The 25,076-nt window shown below is 39.4% G+C and overlaps 1 protein-coding gene across 1 annotated transcript in view; it reads right to left on the bottom strand.

Annotated features, from left to right (window-relative positions):
• The window catches only part of KLHL4 (kelch like family member 4), a 38,280-nt gene extending 14,136 nt beyond the window's left edge, over positions 1 to 24,144 (bottom strand). The window contains 5 exon segments of the mRNA XM_056491746.1: positions 763 to 975; positions 3,772 to 3,968; positions 5,061 to 5,197; positions 5,572 to 5,742; positions 23,003 to 24,144. Coding sequence (XP_056347721.1) covers positions 763 to 975; positions 3,772 to 3,968; positions 5,061 to 5,197; positions 5,572 to 5,742; positions 23,003 to 23,424 — 1,140 coding nt within the window. The 5' untranslated portion in view covers positions 23,425 to 24,144.
• Between the last annotated feature and the right edge of the window lie 932 nt (positions 24,145 to 25,076).

The raw sequence follows: 25,076 nt of genomic DNA, 5'->3' as shown, positions 1-25,076 counted from the left end.
ATGTAGGTAAACCCAATAGAGAGTACTGGACATCTCTGTGAATGTTAGAAGATATTAAATGTATTTCAAATTAAGTGTGTATATTACTTTTATACTTAAGGTAGAATATTTGCAGCATCAGTCACCATAAAGTGTCCTGACTGACAGTGTTGATATTCTATATCCATTTCTGAGGAGATATAAAATTCCTCTATGACACAGACACAGCAGCGTCACCTGTCCATGAAACAGGATGTCCAGCTCTGGAAATTGATGGATGAATTGGATCTTTCAGAATTAAGGGACAAGTGACGTCTCTGCTCAGAATTGTCAGCAATAATTTAGGCCCTTATATATTTATCTTTATTTACTCTTATATTTACTCTTTATGGCAACAAAGAAGGAAGCATTGTGGCTTATCTATCCTGCAGTTTGGTAAATCTGAAGAAATATCTTTGCTTGGTATCTAAATATGTGCTATTAGAGGAGAACCACTGCAACCCAACAAAGGAACACTGGCTTTTGGAATAGACTGACATTTTTTTAGAGGTAATTCTGAGCCTGGTAATTGCACTGGCACTGGGGGATTTCTTTTCATCTGTGTTTAAAAACAATGCAGATATATCCTATATCATTAAAAAAAAAAATTTAAAAGGGTGAAAAAACACCAATAATCTCCAGTCCAAACCAGAACCTTTGCACAAAACTCTCCCCTCTGCCTGCAGGATGCTCAAGGCAAACACTTCAGCTGGCAGAGCTCCCTGTTGGCCCTGCCATGCCTACCTGGGGGGGCAGCAGGGGCAGCCTGATGTAGGACAGCAGCATCCCCAGGTCTCTCTGTCGGTTTTGGAGGTCGTGCCTCACCCACATCATCAGGGCCTGGAAAATTGCCTCCTCATCTGGCACGTTGATGTCGTCACTAGACAAGAGCTTGGCAATTTCATTAGCTGGGAGCAAAAGAAATTCCTGGTTTTTTATTACTTCTATGAAGTGCTCCTAAAAATGAAAGGAGATTTCAATGCACTGGTGGTTTTCACAGGTAGAAACAGCTTTTTCTTAGGTGATGTAGGCTTTGTGAATATTTCATTCCTGTTCAGTTCCACAATGCTGTGGGTATTCTAAAGATCACTGGGTGTCCTTCTACCATTTAAAGGAGGTTTTTGTTGCTTTTTGCTTCCTGCTCTTGCAGAAGTGAGGATGATGCTCATCTGCACACCACCATGTGCTGATGTCTTTGTCAGGCTCCTTGTCAGCCTGTCCTGGCTTAGGGATTTGCCACTGGCACTTCTGTTCATCAGTGTGATCTCAGCATGGATAGAAATACCATTTGAAGATATCATGTGCATTTTAGAAATGCCAAGTGGGCATTCAAATAAAATGTGTCCCTTCTGCTGCAGATTCAAAGGTTTTGAGCCAATTACACCAAAAACTTCCAATCCTTTCACAATGAGCTGTGCCAGCTGTTGGCTGCAGGACTCTGCTCTTAGGGCAGGAAAATACAGCAAAGGAAGTTCAGCTCACTTTTCTAACAGCAATATGTATTTGGGCAATACAAATTTGGGTAAATACCAATGAAGGGTTCTCAGCCTTTTAGCTACTGCTGTGATAAAACTGCCCAACTCCAGAAGTGACCACGTGTATTAAATACCTAGAGTCATTCACAGGATTATTTTTCATTTAAAAAAATATTTTACAATCAAGTTACAACAATATTAATGTCAATATATGTGATATCAATATATATATTATCTCTTTCCCTATCAAATTCCAAAGGAAAAAAGAAATATGGTGAGGAGAGAGGGGGTTCTGTTACTTGCAAAGACATGCTTGTAAGGATCCATGACTGCATTTGAAACAGAATTTCTATTTCTGTACCTAGAATTAATATACCTCCTTTAGGAACCAGATTGAAATAAGGAAGTTGAAGAAATTTTAGTAACTGATATTTTATTGTTTGTTTTCAGCAGTTTCTTCACTTTCTGTAGCTCTTTTCAAATGTAGCCAGGATGGAAATACAGAAGTATCAGTGATTAAAGGAGATGTCAGCTTTGGTCTGTTATGCATATCCTGCTTTAATATTTGTGACATTCAGAGAGCAGGGACAGGAAGCCAGTCCACTTCTAGTTACAAATATAGCACAAGTTGTTTATCAGAAGGAGCTCTATCCGCATGAAAAGACACCAGGCAGGAAACTGTTAATACTCTGCCCCAGTGGCCAAAATAGTGAAGGGGAAGGTCCCCATTGTGTCAGGTTTTATTGAATGGATCTGGTGTTTACAGCACATCTGAAAATGTAATGGGCTCTGTATTTACAGAACAACTTTCTGGTCTTTCCCCTGAATTACACATTTTCACCAACATGAAGCAAACCTGAATGTTTTACTTATCCCCTCCACAATTTTTCTGTGTTTATGCATTCCTGTTCTCCAAGGGTTTTTTGTAATATCACTGCAAGGGTTTGAAACAGAATTTCATTTCAGAGGTGCAGGTTTCCTCTTCTCTTTCTGAGCTGTCAGTAGCAAATGTAGTGAGTGAATTTATGGTCCTGTTTTATGGCAGCATTTTCAGTCTGTTTCATGCAAAAACAGGAGGTGGTTCTAGAGGTGGGAGAAGTCCTTTTCAAAGAAAATAGTATAAAATTTATGTCCAGTGCTGCTGAGTGTTATAGAATCATCATGATCCTTCATTTTAGGAGGTTTGTAATGGCTCAACTCTCAAATCTCTGACACATGGTTTCAAAAAATAATAAAGGTTTAACTCCTGGGAAAGACTGGAGGATTCAAATGGTTTAAAAAAAACTATAAACAAAAATTATTGTCATAATTTCTTTGTTGTTTATTGTCTCAACATCTCTTACTGTCATAAAATCATGAATCCAACCATAGATTTTATTTCATTTTTGCAGAAATCTGAACCACAATTTTAAATGCCTGAAGCTGCCCCCCACGTTCTCACACTGGTGGGAGGAAAGAGGCAGCACTAGAGGGTGATTTCCTGATTTTGGATGAGTATAAAAAGGTTTGGAGCAGCAAGGACAGCACTATTTTACACAGGCTGAGCAAACCTCTGTCTGAAATTTCAAACTATGGCATGTAAAGGGGATGTAGTTGCTGCTAAACCATTCACTGCTGTGAGAGGGGAGCACAGGCAGTGCCCTCTCCTCTTTGAGCAGTGCACAGCCACAATCCCCTGCTGGAGTGTGCTCAGCATTATGAAGCCTCTAAACATCCCCCACTAATATTTCAAGCATAAAGCTGCCATGGGTCTCCTAACAAGGAGCTCTTTTTATATCTGTGTAGCTGTAGCAGTTGCCATTCTTTCTGTGTTTTAAGCTGTGATAACACATCGTGTTGCCCTGAATATTTATCCCTTAATTTGGTTTCATAGCAAGTTATCTCACTTCTCTGTTTCCCATGCTCTGAATATTCATTTCTTGCTTTGAGCCAGAGGAGGATTATGTTGCAGTCAGGGATGTGCTTCTTTTTAGCATCCCAAATCTTTCCAATACATTCTTTATTTTGACTCTTTTTGTGCGTCTCACCTTAAAATCAGCTTGAGAATTTTCTCTGTGTGGAACCAAAGGTAAGGATTGCCCATTGCTGTTTGTCTCTGAGCACAAACCCCTGTTAAGGCCCTATCACACTTTTTGGCAGGAATAGTCACCACTCATAATTCAAATTTAACTTCCCCGAGGACACCTTCCTACAAAGCAAAACTGTGAAATGGGGGGGGCAGCAGAATGAGTATTTCTGTGTGTGTTTGTGGCTGCCAAGCTGCCAGGGCTGCCCTTACCATGGTGTAGGTGTGGGCCACCTTGAGGAGCTCCCTGCAGCCCTGGGCATCCCCGAAGGAGCGGATCCCCAGGCAGTTGGAAGGGTGGAGCTGCTTCATGAGGAAGTTGCAGCACACCTCAATGACCTGGGAGAGCTGCAGGAGGCATGCAGCAGACAGCAAACTCTCTATAGTGTCTTCCTTCAACTCCAGGATACCTGGGCAGTTTTCATTTAGGAAAGAAAAAAGAAAATTTTTGAGTCGTTTCCCTTTTCCCTTGTGTTTTCATTGTTTAAAAGTTTGTTGTTCTTTGGCTTTTGTCTGAAAAAGAAAGGACTATGGTTCACAAAATCATTAATTCATTTTCCTATCTTGATGACAAGATTCTGTAAATATTTTAAATTTTTAAATATCTTTTAAATATCTTTAGATATTTTAAACTACAGAATTTGGTGGATTTTGAATACAACAATTGTGACATTTTTATTGGAACTTTAACAGCTTTAGACCCAATTTGGATGATAAAAAAGAATAAAAAGAAAATTGTGATTAGGGAAAAAACTTTCTCAAAACAGGGTTCTGAATAACCTGGTCATGTGGAAGGTGTCAGGGTTGGAGATGGTTGTTTTTTAAACTCCCTTCCAACCCAGAGCATGAAAATCCATATATTAATGAACAAAACAGTACATATAATATTTTTATGAGCAGAACATCAGTGTGAGAAGCTGGGGAATGTGGGAGTCAGCCTGACCAGGTCAGTCAACCATCACTGAAGGAGAATTATACCCAACCCTAAACCTTGGAGACATTTGTTTAAGTTATGGTGACCCCAGACAACAAGTTCCAAAGAGTTATGGGATTGCCTATGTTAATACCTCATACATATTCCTAACCCTCATTTCCCAGTTAATTATCACCATTCCCAGGTCCTGGAATGTTCTCTCTCAGTTGATCAATGTTCCACCCACCTTACCTTCCCTTACTCCACCTCTGCACCACTTTCCCCCATACCCATTGGACCCTAACCTCAATTCCACCCTCTCTCTTGCCCCATATTTATACCCTGGACCTCCATTAACCTTTGTCTTCGACTGCTGGCTCCTCCTTGTCCCTTTGGTCACTGTATTCACATTTTTGGGCTATGTCCCACATTTATTTTCATTATTATTATTAAAGTGTTTTATGTTGCTAAGTCGTGGTCATCGCACCACTCTTCTTTTATTTTTGCCACTTTTCCCTGATATCTGCAAACCCTAAAAAGCATTTTGGGGGACCACCCTCGGCCCCCAGCAGCTGTGGGGCAGGGTTACCTGTGTAGGCATAGTGCACCAGAGCCTTCAGAGCCTCGGGCTCCACTCCTTCCATCTTGATCTCCTCCTGCTTGGCTTCCCGCACGTCGCTGGTGAACATGGCAGCAAAGTAATCAGAAACTGCGCTGAGAACCAGCCTGCAGGGGAGCAAAATTACCTCACCACCTCAACACCAGGCAGAAAATCCAGCATTCTGATGTTAGGAATTGTGTGTGCAACAGAAGCAATTGGCACAGGACTCAAATCTTGCAGTGAAGTTAAAGAGTAATTAGTAATCTAATTTTCTCCCAGAGTGCTTATCTGGGCAGGTCTTGCTGTAGTTTGACAGCAGTGAGAAGAGAGGGTGGACAGTGCCAGTGGTTTGCACTTGAATTTCATTGTGTTTAAGATAATAGATGTGAAAAGCTGATCACGTGGTTTTATTCCTAATTATAGCAACTCTTCATTCACAACCAACCTGGGCATTCCTGAACTGGGTTTTTTGGAAAGTTGAGGCATAAAGGAGCTGTACCTGTGGGCTGGAATCTTTTGGTCCCCAGCGATCAGGAGCACATCACAGAGCTGCTTCTGCTGCAGGTAATTCTCCATTTTGCGGAAGGTTTGCTCGGCGTGGTTGGTGGACTGGAAAAACTCGTCAGAGCCATTGGTGCTCATCCCCAGAGAGCTGCTGGTGCTGGACAGCCTGCCAGGGCCAGAGGAGGGGTGAGCACAGCCTTAGAAATGCATTAGAAATCCTGATTATGTTGATTTTTGTTCAAAAGGCAGCACAGAAATTTGTGAAATTATGAGTCCCACAATCCTGTCTTACCGTGCCTTGATCCAGCTTTTTCTCTAAAAAGTTTCTAAAAGTATCTAAAACTTTTCATTCATTAACCTGCACATAAACTGTATTTTACTGTAGCTGTGTGTAGTAGTGGTGCTACTGATTTGTCTGCTCCCATCAGTGTTGAGTGGATGGATTGTTTGCACAGCACTGGGTTGATAAATGCAGCCTCATGAGCACTCACAAACAGATTCCTTTAAAAAAAAAAACACTTTCCTGTGATACTGCTAGCTAAAATACCTCTTGGTATAAAATATTGGGTATTACATCTTTAGGTTTGATTTCTGATCTCTTCTTTCTCTGTCCATTAAATGACTTGACTCAGTAGTAAATGAATCTGGAGACAGTTTTATGAGCACCGTATAATTCTGGAGAAATTTCCAAGTTAAAACCTGTACATTACATGGCCTTTAGAATCTGAATGCAAATAAGGGAGACAAATTAATTTCTCTGCCTTTCACATAAATGTACAATATAAATATATTCCTCCCACTCCAGAATTCTGTTATCTTTCCCACTTGTGGAAAACTCAAATTGTTTTTTTTTTTTTGAAACATCATTCCTTACAGCCTTTAAATGTGTATTTTGATGTGGATTGAAACACTTTTCTGACACTTCCTTAGAAAATAATTTCTTTTTCTATTCATCTGTTTTTAATAAATAATGATGTATTTGTTGCTATAAATGTATGTCACAGAGCTTGAAAATGCTGCAATATTTAACACTACTTTAGCTAAAGATTATTTAGAAAAACATTTTCTCAGTTTAATAGTATATTGTTTTAAATTTTCTACCCAACAGGGAAATAATGACAGCTGGTTGACTAAATTTCCTGGTTGTCTTTGACATTGTTAATTCAAATTTGTAAATGATTAGGACAGATAAGATCTGTGTAAGATAGTGTAATAAATTTAGCAGAATATTGGACTACATCCACAATTTAGCATCTAGTTCAGAAAACAGAGAAATAAAAAAGGGTAAGTGGGGTTGAATTGGTAGTATCAGAAAATTGAGATGTTAGATCATGCATTTTCAAAGATCATACCTCATTATGCAGCTCATAGAATTCAAGGGAAATAATTAGAAATCAAATTATAATGTAATATTGAGTTGAGCCACAGCACTTTTCCATCCCCTCTGCAAAACATTTCTGTCTTTATTACAATTTCAAATCCATTTTAGCTTAGCTTAGCTTAGTTTCAAAGAAAAAGAGGAAAACCAAGTTCACCTCTAATGTGTTTCCTTTGCCATTTAGGACTTACAAAAATGAATTTGTCTCAGTGTGTTTAATGACTCCACTTTCTGATTTGTTTTCTTTCAATGCATCAGAGACAATGGCAAAGCTGCAAAATTGGATTATATGCTCATTAGTTTTGTATCAGCTACTGGATGCCAAATTCATACTCTGGAATGTTTTGCTATTTACCTCCTGAGCATCCTTTAATGTTTTCCAGAAAATTGTTATTTGAAAAAAATCTTTTTTCAGATGCAATATATCCACTCTAAGTGTTGTAGCTCAGTACATTGCACTTGGCTTTGATGTTTGCAGAAAAAAACCTCAAATAATACTCAACCATCCCTATTGTAAATAGACATTACTGGTTGTGTGAAATAAATAATTCCCCAGAGCATGTATTTATTTGTGGTTAGAGAATCATTTCCAAGGCAGTGAAAGTCTAATTATTTCATTTAGTCTTGGGTGCTTTTTTTAGAAGTTTAATGGAGTCGCATTTAACTACAGCATAAATACCACTAATATAATTAATTATTTCAAAGGCAAAGGTCTTCAGAGACTGAAAAATACTGGAAGCAAAAGCAAGTTCTCCATTAAAATTAATAAAATAATTTCTCATTTATTTTCAGCAGCTGATTCAAACTGGTAGATATATTATAGAGGGGAAAAATTAAATTCAAAGATAAATATTTATATATTTTCCTTAGTGTATTCCTGTCAGACTCAAATATTGACCTTCAGAGGGTGGTGCTGGGTAAGGATGAACTGAAGAAGTCAGAGATCAAAATATCCTAAAGGAAGGAGTCAGGGAAAACCCCCTGGAATCTGATGTGGAATTCTGGCAGAGGATGCTGAGGGTAGCACAGATAGAGATTTATTCCTATAAATTTTTCACAAGTCTGGACAAACAAAAGCTGAGTATTCAGGAATAAAAGTTCCCAAAAGTCCATTAGTCAGGGAGGAAAATATCAAGAAGCCAAATTGTTTCATGTCATCTTTGTGTTGGTGTTCACTGGGATGAGGAGCTGTAATTAGCATTCCTAATAATGGCTTAAAATGTGGATTAGCCTGGAGAGAGAAATCTGTATTTAAATTATTCCCAAATCACTGAGTTGCATGAATTTCATTTTAGGTAGAGAGCAAACTGAAATTATCCTGGAGTTTTCCTCTAAGGATTTGTGAAGGAGAGTCAAAATATGGCCCCAAAACTTTAAAAAAAAAAAGTGGGATTTTGAAACAGACAGACAATATAAACTGAAAACTCAAAGAAATAATCAAAAAGCATTAATTGTCTCAATGATAAGAAGGACATAAATACCAGCCAGCGTGGCTGGTCAGAATAGATCATGTCAGAACATTGTAATTTATTCTTTTTTTTCAAGGTACCAGAGCTTACTGGGAGAAAAACATGAGTTGTCAGAAGTCATCTCTCCTTTTGGATGACTTCTGACACTATTTCACATGACATTTTCAAAATCCAGCTGGGATGGCAAGTTTGAAGTGTAATAAATACAAGAGATATGAATAACTTGTTTAGGGATCCAGTTCCATGAGAATTCCAGGCAAATCCTGCTCCTGATGCTGCTCCATGGTTTTGATACAGAAAATCGTGGTTTAATTGCTATTGGTACTTAATTGTTATTGTGGTTGTATCATAGCAAAGACAAAAAGTTTTTTGGGAATGGATTTTAAATTCAGAGAAGCATCTTTGCCCTTGTCCTCATTAAACTTTAGGGAAATCTTTACTTTTCAAAGAGCTGTTCTCCTCTGTTCAGATATTTACCTGAATGAAATTCAGGGGAGGAAATGACAGGTAACAGCAAGGTTGTGCTGGACCATGAGAAAGCCAGGACTCAAAAATGGTGTGGAGGTAAAATTTCATCTTTTCTCTAACCTGAATTGATGAGTTTTGTGGTTCATTCCAGGCCTAAAATTATTTAAATTTCTGAATTATGTTAGATTTATGTTCTGTCATAATGAAGAACTCTTCACATTAATCAGCAGAGCACTCTTCATTAATCAGTATATAAAGGATAAATCCAGATTTCCTCATTATTTAACTAGAATGGGATAACACATAAATGCCATTTATTTGCCATGTCCTTTTTAAAAATCAGTGTTTTATTTAACCTCATTCAGTGTGCCTTTGGCCAAAGCCAGGAAGCAAACTTGATGACAAGGAAGCTTAGAAACATAATATTGTATAAAAACAAGGTGATTTATTGGAGTATTTTAATTTTATTGGTGTTGATGAGGCTGTTATTAACATTTTTATGGTGATCACTTCTCAGGTGTAAACAAGGTGATTTATTGGAGTATTTTAATTTAATTGGTGTTGATGAGGCTGTTATTAACATTTTTATGGTGACCACTTCTCGGGTGTTTGTTGAATGCACCTATTTAAGATGTTATGATATTTGTGAAATTCATTTTAACCAAGTCCAGTTATTGGTGTCACTTAGAGATTTAAATTTGGGGTGTCCTCCCCTGTGCACTGTAAATCCCACCAGGCACCAGCAGCAAACTGGGACCCAGTGAGGGACCCCATGGATCTCTCCCAGCCTGGAGTTCAGGGCTCAGCTCTGGATGTGCCAAGGCAAAGCTGCAGCTCCCCCAGTTCAGTTTGTTTGTGCAGCAATATTTCCAGGGCAGCTCATCATTTTCCTTTTCTCTCTTTAGTTTTTGCTTGTTTAAGAGAAGTGCAGCTCAGCCCCTTTCCCCAGGCAGCTCCATCCTGCTCAGCCCTGTGGGCTCTGCCCCTCTGGCTGCTGACAAAAACTCTTTTCCTGCAAAAATCACAGCATCTGTCACAGCTAAACCCCAGCAGCTGGCTGAGAATGGAAAATATATCAGTTAGGAAGCCATTCCTGAACACAGATAAAATAATGATAAAGTTGATAAAGTGCTTGTATTAATTGATGCTGATAAAATTGTAGCACAGCAGTAACTGTCCCAGCCTCTGCCTTGAAATTCCTGCTGCAGTCATCTTTATTTTTCATTCTTTATTGTGAAGCTTTTAGCATATGGGTGAAAACATTTGTTCTACACGAGCATGGGAAATTTTTGATGACTGTTGAGGTTGTAACTTTAATATGAGGTTGTAATAATGATACAAAATTATGTGTTAATGAAGAAATAAGTAATCAAGATTTATAATTTATTTCAGTTAATGGAGAAACTCCTGACTTCCCTACTAAACTTAAATCTCTGTCAATTCCTTTAGAACTTGGAGCTCCTAGAACTGCCTGATTTTAGCAATTCTTTTATTGCTAAGGTTAACATAAACCTGTCACTTCTCTCAGTCAGTGTTAGTTAAAATAATTTTTCCCATTTGGGATTACAAGTGTAAATGTGCACATCATCAACTGCAGGAGCTTCAGCAAAACACTGGAACCAGTTTTTCAGTGGCAGTTTGAGTCTTGTGCTTCCCCCAGACATGACAATGTACAGACAGATGTCATCATGATTCATATCAGGAAGAATTCAGGTCGTGGTATTTTGAATTCTCCTAGGAACAGAAATCAGGGTTTGTTGGGGTAATTCCACTGGAAAATGGAAGCTGCACCCAAAGTCAGAGCCCCTGAGCCCTTTGTGCCTCCTCTCAGCTGTGGCCACATTGTGATTTTGAGGTACAAAGATGAGTCAATCCAAACACTCTCCTCATTATTTGCAATTTCCCTTTGCAAATTGCATAGTCATTATTTTTTAACAGAGGAATTACAAAATTGTTTTCCAGTCTCCAGATTAGTGTGTGAACTCTCTTGATTGTTGATCCTTTTCTACTTTTTCTGCTGTTGAAAGGTTTTGTGTCTACAGAAGGGGTTTATGCTCACTGTTAGTTATATGCAGATAATTGAGAAATTGAATAATCCTATGTCCATAGAAAGGAGTTTCTAAAGGTTCTCTTCCTGATACAGAACTAATCTGAACCTAAAGTTTTGCTATAAACATTCTAATGCATGACTTAAAACCACTGATTTCTGTGGTATAGAAACTGGAGCTGTAGCAATGTCTAATCAGCCTGGAGAGAGCACTGCCTGCACAGCCTGAGTGTTTTATTTAATAGCTGTGTGTCTATATTCAGGGATGAAGTGTCTCAGAAAAATCATTTCAATTAATGCCAGCTCAAATCACCACTCAAGAACATTATCCTCCAGGAGAATGAACACTGTATTCATTTACATTTTGTAATAAAGAGTAACTGAGTGAAACCTTTCAGGTGAAAGGAGTATTTTAGATATTATCAACTTAAAATTATCCTTTCTTCTGGTAATGCCAAGTATTCACTGCAGTGCATGAATTCCAAACTCACATTTGTAGTACATGGTTGTGTTGCAGGGAAATTAAAAGTGAAGGAGAAACTCAGGGAGGCTGAGTACTTCTTGCTCAACATCCTGGGATCAAGTGATAATTTTTCTAAAGAACAAAAAATGATGTGACCAGAAGGCATGATACAGCATGATTTCGAGCTGTCAGAATGCACAAAATGAAAAATAATGGCTTGATGCTGGATCTGGGCCTGTGGCATTTTTCTTTAGAGGACATAGAAAACAAAATACAGGCCAATGGCAAAAAGAACTGGTTTTCTCTCCAAGCAGAGCTATTGCCAGATGAAACTAATTAACTCCAGTTTGTTCCTTCATTAAGCACTTCTCAGAAAGATTCCTGATGGAGAGAGTGAGGGGAAGAAGACCCTGCTTTATACTTATCCCTTTTGACTGTTGCTGGGAAAAGTGGAGCAAGGAGGAGCAAAGGGAGATACAAGCACAAGAAAAAGCCAAATGTGAAGTGGTTGTGCCTCCAGTGAGCAGAGCTTGGAAAAGGCAGAGTCTCAATAGCAATTATCCCTGCCCCTACCAAGCTGAGCCTTGCAGCTCATCAGATGTGGATCCTGCTGGGAGATTTTTTAGGATACCTTGATTTATTAAACCTCAAACCACTGCCATAATACCTGCCTACCTGCTTCTCACTTCTTTTCTGTTCTTCATCAGAGGCAAAGGTGCACTATTCTCAGGCTTCTCATCACCATTTCATTTTTCACATTTTTCCTTTCCTACATTTATCTGGATCCTAACTAACAAATAACAAGGCTTACCACCTTTTCCCCTTCAAGTGAAACATGATCCCCTAGATAAAGGCAGCTCTTCAGATTTCATTTTGCTACATGAGACACCCCCAGTCGTGTAAAAATCTCCAGGCTTGTTCCAAAATATCTCCTGACCTGGTTCAGCTGATCTGCTGGATACCTCATTCAAAGCAAAACACTACTGCAATGGGGAGAAATGTGTGATTTTAACCTATTTAGCCAGAGTGCCCTGTCATAATTACAGATTTATTAGAAATGGGGGAGAGAGGATGTGAATCAAGTTCTGGGCAGCCTCACAGGTAGAAATCACAGATGAGAAGTGTACTGAAGTTTTCTATTCTGATTGAAGGTTTTGTAAACCACATAAATTTATCTGTGATCAATTCTCTCCTTCTCTTAATTGTGCAATTACACCCTGAGAGAGTTTCCCTGTGTTAAAGCCAAATATTTCTGTGTCCCTAGGTATAGTTATGCTGATAACAAAGTACTCTCCAGCCAGCTGTTATCTTCTGAGCTTCTGTGTCAGAAAATATAACTCAAACCTAGGCCTGGAAAGGAATTTAAATAAACTTAACCTGCTGTATTCATTTCTGGCTCAGTTGAGTGCATTTTCTTTCAAGTCAGTACAACCAAACCAGCATATTGTGAGTGCCCTTCCATATTTACTGGAAGGAATTTTGAATTTTATCAGTAGGATGTTGTGCTTTAGCTCCTGTTCTTACCTTTGGTCACTGACTTGCACTTTTTAACAGCTGAGAAATACTTTAGCATTTATTATAAAGTACATCTTTGCTAATGTCAGAAATGAACATCCATTGAGCATCTCCTGTGCTTGCTCAGAAAAGGGGAATCCCTCACAGGGATTCCTTAGTGAGGAAACCTCTGCTCATGAGCCCACAGCACCTTTGCAGGACAGAGAGAAAATTGTCTTTACAACCTTTACAGACAGAACATTAGGTCTGCTTTAATTTGACAGTATCAAGTGTATTTAACAGTATTTCTGACAGCCTGGCTTAATAGAACCTGTTCTCTCCATGCCATTAGTGACTTGGCATTTATCTGGACAGATAATAGTGGTAATTTGCTCCAACAAGCCAGGGTCTGTGTCAGCCTCATTCACTGTAATTGAATCAGCATAAAAACACGAAATCTAAATAAATGTAGCACATTAAATCAAAAGAAGAACAAAGAAAGGCTAAAAGTGTGTAACTGATATGCATTGTGGAAAATACTGTTTATAATATTATTATTATGACAGGTTTTTTCCCTGGAGTGCCAGTAGTATTCACTAGGCTGGAGAGAAGCAAATTTGCATTTCAATGTGATTATACAAAAAATAACACAGCAATTTTATTGCATGTCTTCAATAAAACATTGTCCTTCCAGTCCTGCCTTTATTAATTGTGTTAAAGTCAGGTTTGGATTCACTTTAACACCAAGTGACCAAGTATGAGGAAACTTTAAACAGCTGAGGAATAATTTGGCTCCATTTGGATGAGGGTGAGAGGCACATTTGAGCTCTCCTGCTTTGTGGCATCCCATGGGAACTTCCTCCAGAGCAACCTTATTGGAATTTTGTACCTCCTAGCCACTCTGCATCTTTTTTTTTTTTTTTTTTTTTTTAGCAGAAATTGGGATCCTTTAAGTGAATGAAACAAATTAAGGCAAGATGAATTAGTGCTGACTTCCAGCCTTGTCCTGTCTGTGCTTATCTCACCAGTTCACTGTGTTCTGGCTGAGCAGCCTGGCTCCTGCAGGATCACCAGGCTGGAACTGCCCAGGGAGTTTTCTTGCTCTGCTCCTCAATCCCCTGGGACAGGCTGCTCTGCTGGGGGATTTTACTGGGTCAGGCATCTCAGGCAGAAAGGTCAGAATTCCATCCTAAGCCACCAGCACACAGAGCAGGGATGGCACAGGAGGGAATTTCTGCCTTTGGGTGAAGTTTTCCATAAACTGAATGAGGAGCTGGAGAGAATCTTTTGAGAGTGATTTTTGTGAGGCAGTAATGAGAGTCATGACCCAGAACCAGCATTTTCTTCTTTAAAGGATCAGTATATATCTGTTAGAAACATGACAGAATCCCCCAGTTTTTGTTCAGAGTAAATATTTTTTTTCTGCCATGCTCAAAGGGGTGTACAGAGATGGTGGCATCAGAGCCAGCCTCTCTCCTTTGCCTTTTCTCTGAGAACAGACAGGGGCAAAGCCCCTGCTCTACAGAGATTAATGCCTAAAACATCAACCCCAATGGATCAAAACTGAAGGCAATATTCAATATTGAACAAACATTCTCAGTCTGGAATCAGAGCTTTTGTTCTGGTGGTCATGGCAGAGAGAACAAGCTCCCAGCCAAGATGTGGAACATGACTAAGACAAAATTACTGAGGTGTTATTGCCTGCATGTGTGTGAGAGTGCATCTCTATTTCTTCCCATTCTGCAGCGTTCTGAAATGGTCTGACATGGAGACAGAGCTTTCCTGAGCATCTGTGCTAAGTGAGCGCTGTAAAAGAGGTTTCCCTAGCAACTCAAACCATATGTAATAGCTTAAAATAGCTTTTCTCCAACTCCTAGGATTTCTTAGTGGCTTGCTCACAATTTCCATTTAAATCAAGGTCTATTTGCCCAGTTCAAAAAGGTTCTTTTTGAACCCTTTTCTCAACTTCTATTTTTCTCAACCTTCTTTTTCTCAACTTCTATTAAAATGAACAGGGTTTGAACATGCTCATTTCTTGCCAGAATGCCTCCCTTCCTCTTAACTTGTAACTTATCAGGTGAACTGAAGCATGGCCAAGGGTGACAGTGGCTGTCCACCTCCTCAAATGTATTGCCTTTCTTTGCTGTTCAAATATCTTATTGGAAGTATATTGGTCTCTACTCATTGTAGTGGGAAGTCCTATCAGACTCTGATTTCTGTGGTGTCAGTATAATGAGAAGATAATCTGTGCAACTCTGAAATGTAAAGAATCAATCATAGAGTGCATGAATTCCACTTTGCATAGCAAAGCTGTTTGCAGGCAAATCTGGGTGTCTGAAAACCCTGCTCAGTTCCTGTTGTGCCCCCAGGAAAATGCTCTTTGTGATATCAGTGATTGCTCTGGGGTAACAACAAAGCAGGCAACAAATCTGAGACATAGCCCATACATTGATTTTCAGATCCTGGTCATGAGGCTAAAAATTTAGGTTGGGAGTGCTTGAATTTGATGAAATGTTAATATCCAGGTAAGAAATCTAGATTCTCGTCTCAAGGTTTTCAAAATATCTGAAGGAAGGGCCAGGTATCAGCCATTGCTTTCTTCTCCACTAAAAATGTTTTTTTGGCCTAAATGAGTTTTAGTGGAGAATGTGAAGATGCAAATTTTTACCCTGTGAAACAGCCTAGGAATAGAGTGCCTATTTGCTGACAAAACACTTTGGAACTATATGAATTTAGATGCTCTAGCATATATTTAAACCTGAAATGAAGGCAGGATGTTCCTTTAAATACTTTTAGTTATCCTCCTGTTCCCTCTGAGCAGCAGACAGGTTTTAGTGAAATATCCTGACTTGTCACATAGGATGGAAACAATTACTACAATGAAATCAAAGATGTTTTAAGCTGAGAATTATTGGATGGGCAGAATTTTTGTAAAGAGAAAGGCTCTCTGCTCTTGTTCTATATTAATTTGCTTTGAATTGAGTTTTGACTATTAAGCATTTTCTTAAAAAGGAGAGAAGGAGGTGGTCTGGGGGCAGATTTGCTGTCACAGCAGGGTGGGAATTTCCAGTGCTGGTGTTTCTGTTGATGGGGTCACTGAGGGGGAATTTGATGTCACAGAGGAATAAATTTGACTTTGTTTTAGATATTATTTTCTTTACATTTATATCCTTTACTTCTCTTCAGCTCTTTCTGTGAATCCCAACAGTACTTCAGCTTTATTTTTTAATTATTTTACCCCTGCACACCAACAGGTGCACAAGAAGTAAGCCACAGTCTTATTTAATTGCCTGATATAATCCTTCTCTAAATACACTAGAGAATTATTTTATTCTAGCAGAATGAAAGGAGTTAAACCAAACTGGTCTGGTTTAGTTGGGCAAATTTAGCTGCTTGATTATAACAAACAAATCCCTTTATTTTTTAATTTGTATGATTTTAATAATTTTCCTCATTACAATATTCCAAAGTAAACAATTCAGCCACCAACCAAGGGTGAAAACTAAATAATTTCTTTCTTTTAGGATCCTGTCTGGCTATAACTTTGAAACCAAGAAAAACCTTCTCCCCCTTTTTTCCCAGAATGTTTCAGCAACTCTCTGATTTTTTGTTGATCTTTCAGTTGCATAATTTCAGTGTGTCTGCAAAAACTGCTCTGCATGGGACACATGTGTTTAATCATCTCCTTAACTTTTTCTGGAGACATTAAGAAGTGATTTTAAGAACAGTAATAACTCTTTAAAAAGTCATTTAACAGCTGTCTGTGCTGAGAGTGAGCTCTGTGGAGTGAAAATGAGAAGATAATTGAATCATAAAAAAATTGTTTTGAAATGACTGGAATTGTCCTAGATTCTTAAATTACTATTAAATGACATTTTTTCCCTTGCCTGTAATAATTCATATTTGAAAGCTAGGCTTGTTAAATGTAGGCCTGTAAAATATTGTGTTTTCTAGTAAGTCAGGTTATTTCTCATCATAAATTTCTTGGTGGGTAAACAGGGTTAGACTTGATGGCATCCAGAGCCCCTTTTCAGCCTAAATTTTCTTATGATTCTATTTACTTAGCTATGAAAAAAAAAAAAAAAAAAATGAATAAATATCCAGAAAATTAGTTTTTGCTTGTCCCTGAGGTAACAAGGAAGAATTTTTGTTTTCCATTGCAGGCTTACAGAAAATCATCTTTTTAAAATGTGCTGTTGCAATTTATATTCAATTGTTATAAATGCTAAAAAAACTCAAACATTCTCCACAAGACACAAACATAATTTCTTTTCCTTGCTGCAGCTTCTTGCCAAAACATACAGTGTAAAATTCATCTAATTATTATTTCTAAGCACTTAGAAATAAAACTTAAGTCAGCAAGAATTTGCCAAGAATAACGTGTCAAAGTAAACTGAAGTGCCTCATTTACAGATTTTACTAGAAATTATGGAGAACAGAAAATATATAGTTTTCATGTATACCTTGAATATAAGAATATTATTTTTCAGTGTGTTATATCAGATAGTGCAAAGTTAAACCTCAAGGACTGTCTGGAGTAATCTGTTTTGGAAGAAGTGTGAAACTGGTTTGAGATCTGCTCTTAAATTATCAATGGTTCACTGACAAATAGGAAAGGACTGAGGAACTTAACACTGAGGTCCCTCTATAATTTCTCATAAATTTTCTAAATTACTAGAAAAAAATAAAGAGAAATCTGTGATATTATATATTTCATTTGGAGATTGTGCCAAGCTGAGAAGAGCTGCAGGTATGGTGGGGTACTGGATCAGAACTGAACATGAAATCACTAAATCAGGGTTATAAAATCAGAACTAGCTGAGCCAATTGGAGACATTATCTGATAAACACAAGATGGAATTGATTTGTGCAAAGAACTGGTTTTGGGAACAAATAACTGCAAAAATGTGCAGATGGTTTGGGAACAGGTCTCTGGTACAGGAGCAGGAGTTTCACATGAATCACAAGGCATGAGCCACAGCACCATGCTGCTGATAAAAGAAAAACAACTGCTGAGGACATCCAAACAGATCTGAGTCAGGATGGCACAGAAGGAACCCAGCTCTCCCCAGACTCCAACAGGAGCACATCCAGCTCTGCCCACTGAGCTGCTGCACACAGGCAGGACAGAAGGACAGATCAGAGGAGAGGAATTCTGAGACAGGACTGCAACAATTGCTGCTCTTTGGACTCACAGCAAATTTCAAACACAAAGGGTGTAAAGAAGAAAAGTGTGGCAATAAGAAGAATAAGGAGAGCAATATGTTGCCTATACTGATGGGAAAATCCAATGCATTAATGAGTTTAAATTGTGCTATAGACAAGAAGGGAAGAACCTAAACCTTGTTGGTCCAGCTTTGTCACAGAAAGATTGAAATGCTGTCTGACTGCATGTCCAGCATTTTTATCATGCTTCTAAAATACTTATTGGTTAAACTTAAGATTTTTTGAAAGTTTTTTTTTTTTTTTTTCCAAACACTGGAGGTTCAATGAAAACAAAATTGGAGTAGTTCTGTTTTAAAGATATGGACTGCTGTGATGTGAGATTAAGAATTGTCATTTCTAAACTTTACCCTGGGTATCAGATTGCTCATGGAACTGAATTCTCACCCAGCACAGGAGGCAGTGTGGTGATGTACCCCCCTTTATCCCCTTCTCTGCACAGGGCACATCACAGTCCTGCCTTTTGCTGCTGCCTTGGGTTCCATTATCAGTCATTCCTGTGCCCCACTGTTTATTTGGATATCCAGAGCTTCACTCACATTGCCAAAAGCCTTCTCAATCTGGTTTGACCAGTGGTTTCACAGAATAACTCCTGTGTTCCATTTTCACTGGGAAAATTAGTGAAATTTTGAGTTTTTCACCTGTTTTCTTTTTCTTTATTTCACACTGGAATGGGAGCCAAGGCTGTCATCAGTTACTGGAGCTAAAAGCAAAACTCAAGAGAAAACTCTCAGATAGCAGAAAATCTCTGAAATACTCATGTACACGTGTATGTGTTTGTGTGTGTGTCAGACACAGTGAAGAAAATAGTCTGATAGTTATTGCCATATGTCTGCCAACACCAAAAAATTGTGAATTTTCAAGTCTTAACATGAGCTATCAAAATAGCTGACCAAAAATAGAGAAGGATTGCCTTTAGGAGGATCCACCTCCCAAATTTCCATGTGCATCAGTAATGACTGTTATGATTACAACATAAAAAAATTCCATTAAAATTAATTATAAATATATTTTCTTTCATGTGGGGAATTAGAAAACATTTGTCCCTAGCAAAACTAGAATTTATCCCAAGCTAGAGTTTGTCAGCAATTTTTCAGCCACATAATTAGAAAAAAAAATGCAGTAGAGAAAAATGATGAATGGATGCTACATTTGCTATTAAAATCTAAGTGCCTTTGGGCAACTAGGAAATACTTAACCAGCACACATGGTCTGCAATAGCACAATTGTGGGATCAGAAACCTGGCAGGCATGCAGGAATGGATGTGGCATGATGGTAATAAATGCTGGGCACTGTGCTCTCATGGAGAAGTCACTATCTGTGAGTCCAGAAATTATTAAGGGAAGTAATCAAAGTAATTCCATATCAAAATTCTTCTTTTTAGGAGGCTTCAGTGCTTTGTCAGTCTGTGTGCACACGTGTGCTCATGGGGTGCACACAAAGTTTCTGTTGACTGACAAAATCCATCAAATCCTCCCAGTGTGTGCTGATGGCTCTGCATCTCTGCCACACCACTTTCTTTGAAAGAAATGGAAATGCTTCCTTGGCAGAGGAGCCTGAACCTCACAAGGTCCAGGCAGGACAGATCAGAGATGTGCTGAGCAGCCCTGCCTGCTGAGCCACCCACAGGTTATTTATTCCCCAGGGGTTCTTACTGAGCTTCTGCTCCCTCTTTAAGCCCAACCTGACATCTCTGCAGTGTTTTGTCTTCCTTGGCATGGCCACATTGCACAGGTTTAGCTTGATGGTCACCCCAGTAAATGCTCTTTTGGGAGATACACTCTACAAGGAAATAATTTGGCAGCTGTGCAGATTTTAGCTGGTTTCTTTTTTTCACCCATGAAGAGGTCCCAGTCCTCATCCAAGGAGCAGACTGGTGAGAATCAGGTGAGGTCAGTAAATATAGATTGTACACTATTTATCTTTTCTCCAAAGTGTAGATATAACTTCCACAAGGATCTCAGAGCAGCAGGTCAAGACTCATCATTTCAGATGTTCCTGTTTGAGCAGGTTCCCTGAGCAGCCCTGGACCAGCCAGTCCCCAGGATGCTGAGAGGCTTTCCTTACCTTGTGCCAATAAACCATTTATTTATGGCCCAGAATGCATTGGTTGCTCACACATTAACTGGTTATGATTAGGTCAAAACTAATGAGTTTTACTCACTTGAGCCTTATTTACTTTGTCATGGGATATAATTCAGGAGCAAGCCCGTGGATCAGAAGGGTTTCTTTAAGTCTTGCACTATTTAATTTGGGGACAGGAATACCAAAATGGATTGAAGAAAGCAGAAATAAGTGTGTTGATGATTGTGTATTCCAAATGGAACTGTTGTTTGGAACTTTATTATTTAACTTTCCTCCTCAATAACCAACCCTTATTTCATCAAACCCCAGGGTCCCCTCTGCCCCTCACTGACAGCATTCACCCCTGAGGTTTCTAGAGAAAGGCAGCTCAAATATTTCTGAAGAAATTCAGAATAGTGTTTTTACATTTCCAAAGTTTTCCATGGGAAACATTAATTCTTTCATATTCTGCACAGGGTAGAGGTATTGGCCAGATTCTCTCTCCTTTTCTACAATTTTGTTTATGTCCTGCTTTAGATCCACCTAAAAATGGGACTTCTCCAGGCAGAGGAAAATCCCCTGGTTTAGAGAAGCTGCTTTGTGGTGCTTTTGTGGTTTAAAAGTCAAATTTTTGTCTTTGTCTCAGGTGTGGATGTGAAATTTGGCTGCAGCACCTGTACAGCTCCTGCTGTGGTGCCTTTAGCAGTGTGAGAATGTGGCTCAGGTGATCCTGCAAACACCTGAAATTCACTTTTCATCACCAGCAGAGCACATTGAGTACCATTGACTGGGGCTGTCTGGGACTTCTAAAGGAAAAGGAGGCCTGGAGTGGTTGAAAGGCATGAGTTCAAAGATGAGACATTATTTTGAAGAGATGAAAATATATCCAGATATCAATATCTACATCCTAGATTTAGGTAGATATAGATACAAGGCTTCTCCTTATTTTTTCTCAATATCAATATCTTATATTTTCTCAATATCAATATTTATCCATTTCTACCTAGACAATTAATTTATTAATTAATGTCTGGATGCTCTAGGGGAAGGGAATAATGTTTTACTTGATGGTTTCTGTTGATACATATTTAGGCAATTTGAGCTCTGTTGTCCTTAATGGTCAGTTTTATTTTCTTGAAATCAATTTTAATTATAGAGAAACTCATAGTCATGAATCACTTTATAAACAATCTATTCCCAATTCAGCTTTTTAAGATGTATGTTAAGATAGATTTTAATCTACAACATGCAATGATAGCTTTTACTGATATCTTAAAGAAACCCACTTATTTGACTATAACAATATATGATTTATCCAGTTCCAAAACTATCCTAAAAGCTGCAACTTTAAACAGCTCAAGAGCAGAACTAAATTGGAATGGATAGGAAGGTACAAAACTTCAGGAGGTCTTAGCAGAAACTTTACATATAGCTGGAGAAAATGTCACATCTTATTTTAGAAGGCAGTGGTTTGTTACCTCCCAAACTGAACTGATTTAGCTTTTTTTTACCTCCTTCTTCACATGGTGTAGAATCTTATTTGGGTGAATAAGCATTCCTTATTTTTCTTCAAATTAAATCAATTTTCCTTCTAAGGTGTGTCTAAAATGACCTTTTTTTTCAGGAAATTTGTACTGTCATTTGAAGTAGTGTACTAAGGGTCTTCTGCTTCCCCATTCCAAACCAGTGCCCTTGGAAACAGAACTGCCACAGTCCTTCCTCAGTGCTTTATTCCCATGATTTTATCTGGTACCTACTGACTACTGGGACTGGTTTCCAAGTGACATTTTGGAATGCAGTTTTTGCTGTTCCATCTGCAGATGCTCCCCACAGCAGATGCACAACTTGAAAAATAATAACTCCCAAAAATATGCAAGCTGTCAGCTTGGTTTTTACTGAGAGAACTGGAACTTCGAGTAAGATAAATTTGTATTTAAATGCAATGTCATACATTTAAATTATGTCCAAAGACTGATGGCGATCTCATCAAATGGTGCAAATAATCATATCATAAATGCTTGATTAGAGTCCAAGGTGGGGAAAGGTGGGGTAAAAATGTTGCTGGATAACTAAATACACTGACATGAGTTTTGAAAAAGAAAACATAAAAAAAACTTAATTAAATAAGTGGTATTAATATTGCATTCTCTGCTATTCACAACTTAAAAATAGCTCTTCTTTTGTGCTTACACCTTTAAACTCTCATAGCTGTAATGCTTTTTCACCTGACCTTGAAGAAAATATTTGTCTTAGCATACTAAATAAGCTGTGAAAGTACTGGGATTTCAGACAAACCTTGAAAAAAGCAAAGAATGACGCTTCCTTTCCACTTAGTTCAAGGTTAATTTTACTTGCTGGGATGACAGTAAAAGAAAATCAGTGAGGAATTTGAGAGATCGATGGCAAGCACAGAGCCCGTGCACCTCCAGCAGCTCCCATTTGTCAAAGTTGCACCCATTGATAAAGTGAGAAGGAGGACAGGATGTCAGGAGGTTCCTCTTTTCATTGCACTCACACATAATAAATCAGGAGAAGGAATTGATATGCTGTGGATGTTGATAGAGCAAATTTGACAAACTGGCAGATTTTGTGCATATGGAAGAGTTATGGAATGATGTACCTTAAGCAAAGATCAAAATCTCCTGACAGTGTTTCTGTTCATTTTCCTGGTGCAGAAGTGTTCCTTCTCTGAGTGTGGGTGTGCACACACACAAAGTGAGATTAATGCAGCAAGGAGCTCTGGCTGAAAACAAAGACACTTTCAGGGAATAACTTGGAAACAAGTCTGGCTTTCCGAGCGCAGACTTTGAAACTCCTACCTCTCAGCAGGTTCATCTGCATTTTGCTCTGTGATCATCTGCAGCTCCTGCGAGGCTTTTCGGGGATCCTCCTTGCCGGGGTTTTCCTGGGCGCCGTTTTTGGGGCTGTCCTCGGCGGAGCGCAGCTGCTCCATCAGGCTCTGCTGGTGCCAGCTGCGGATGGAGCGGGGGTGCAGCGGGGTCGGTCCCGGCACGGGGGCCAGGATGTTGTGGTGCACGGGGCTGCTGTTCTTCTTCAGCCCGTTTCTGTCCCGAGAGTGGCTCTTCAGCCTGCTCTGCACCGGGGTGCCCCTGTGCTCGTATCCCTCCTGCTGGTGGCAGCCCCCGGAGCCGGCCGAGCCCTGCGAGGGGTGGCTGAACCATCTCCAGCGGAGCCTCAGGATCTGCTTCACATCGAACTCTTTCTTACCTGACACTGACATTTTTTAATTTTTTTTTAATTTTATTTTTCAGCGGAAAAAAAAAAAAAAAAAAGGCGCCTATTCTTTTAGGAAGGAAATGGATTCTTTGTTATCTCCTCTGTTTCTCTTCTTAAGAAAAGGCAACAAAAGAACAGACAGCGGCAGCTCTCCCCCTCTCTCCCGATTAACGCACCTGGAGCTCTCGCTGCTGCCCGCTGCATAGGTGGCAATCCATGCTGGCAGGATGATGAGGTCAGACCTTAAACAAGTAAATCAGCTTAGCACAGGAAAGCAGCGCCCAGAGCCCTCGGCAGCTGCCGGGCTTACACACTGGCAGCGCTACATCACAGCCCTCCCCATTTATAACCCAGCCTCACATGATCCTCGGCGAGCCCGAGATGCAGGCAAGCATCAAATAAAGTGACGGGACTTTCTCTGCGCCTGTCTCACGGCGCTCTCCATCCAGCCCGCTAATTAGCAGCGCTGCTTTTCACGCGAAAATCAGTGAGGATGCTTCCAGGAGGGCTTTTTCCCGCAGCTCCCGCGTCTCCTTCAGGCTCGGCATTTGTTTGTCTGGCTGTGTAAAATTCCTACAAATGGCCTCGGTGTGGTAGCACCTACCTAAAGGAGAGGCAGCTTTGAGTGCGTGCTGCAGGAGCGGCTGTTTGCTCACCTGCTGATGGATTTCTCGAGGGAATTGCAGGAGAGGGGCAGGAGCTCCGGAAAATCGGAGATGTGCTCCCTGAATGACTGGATCTGTGGAAAACACAGTTTCCTGGCTAAGTGCCTGTGTAAACAGCCTTTCCCATCCTGCTCTTGATTTCTCACCGACAGTGAAACACTCGTGGGGTTTTTTGGTTTTTTTTTGAAAACACCTTTCTTTTCTTTCTTTTGATAGCGTGCTCTGTAATGTGTTTTCAGCAAATTTAATAGGGGAGATGTTTTCACTCCCATCCCTTGGTTACCAGGCAGGGCTGTGAGAACTGTTCCCTGTGTGGTTTGAAATAATGTACACAGAGCGTTTTCATGTGCAAATTCAAAAGAAATGAATGGACTGGATTTTTTTTTTTTTTCTTTTAATGTTATATTCTCCCAGGTTGGCTACTGATGGTCCATCCAACTGCAGTGTGCAGAAATAGAAAAAGCTCTAACACAAAGTCAGTAGAACACGATTCAGAGAGGACTCCTCTCTAACACACCTCTCCTCTCAGACCTTCTGACATTAATTTCCTTTTTCTCTGTCTTTTCTGTGAATTTTTCTTCTTTTTTTTACGTAAATTCTATGATGGGACATTGAACTTTGAAATAAAATCTGCTTTTTATATAATACAAGCAAGGAAATGTGAAGTAGAGTTTAAGAAAACAAAAGAAGAAGAAAAAGCAAAATGAGAGGACAGGACTAAGGAATTGCCAGCTTTTATGCTGGGCTCTCCTGCTCCTGTTCTGTCCATGGTATTCAAGCAAAGGATGTGCAGCATCATGGACTGGATGCATGTGAGAGAAATTACAGGATGAGTGAAGAACTCATCAAAATAATTGAAAGATATTTTCCTATCTAGATCCACAGAGGGAAAGGCTTTGCACAGAAGCAAACCTGTGTGGAAGGCTTGGCCATAAAAGGCAGGGAGGAAGAAGCTGAGGGAAGGTTTGACAGACGTAGCCAGTGCATATTT

The sequence above is a fragment of the Oenanthe melanoleuca genome, chromosome 4A, assembly GCF_029582105.1.
Source record: "Oenanthe melanoleuca isolate GR-GAL-2019-014 chromosome 4A, OMel1.0, whole genome shotgun sequence".
In the NCBI taxonomy this organism is placed as follows: Eukaryota; Metazoa; Chordata; class Aves; order Passeriformes; family Muscicapidae; genus Oenanthe; species Oenanthe melanoleuca.
The sequence above is the reverse complement of the archived record's forward strand: the minus strand, read 5'-3'. Positions and strand labels throughout refer to the sequence as shown.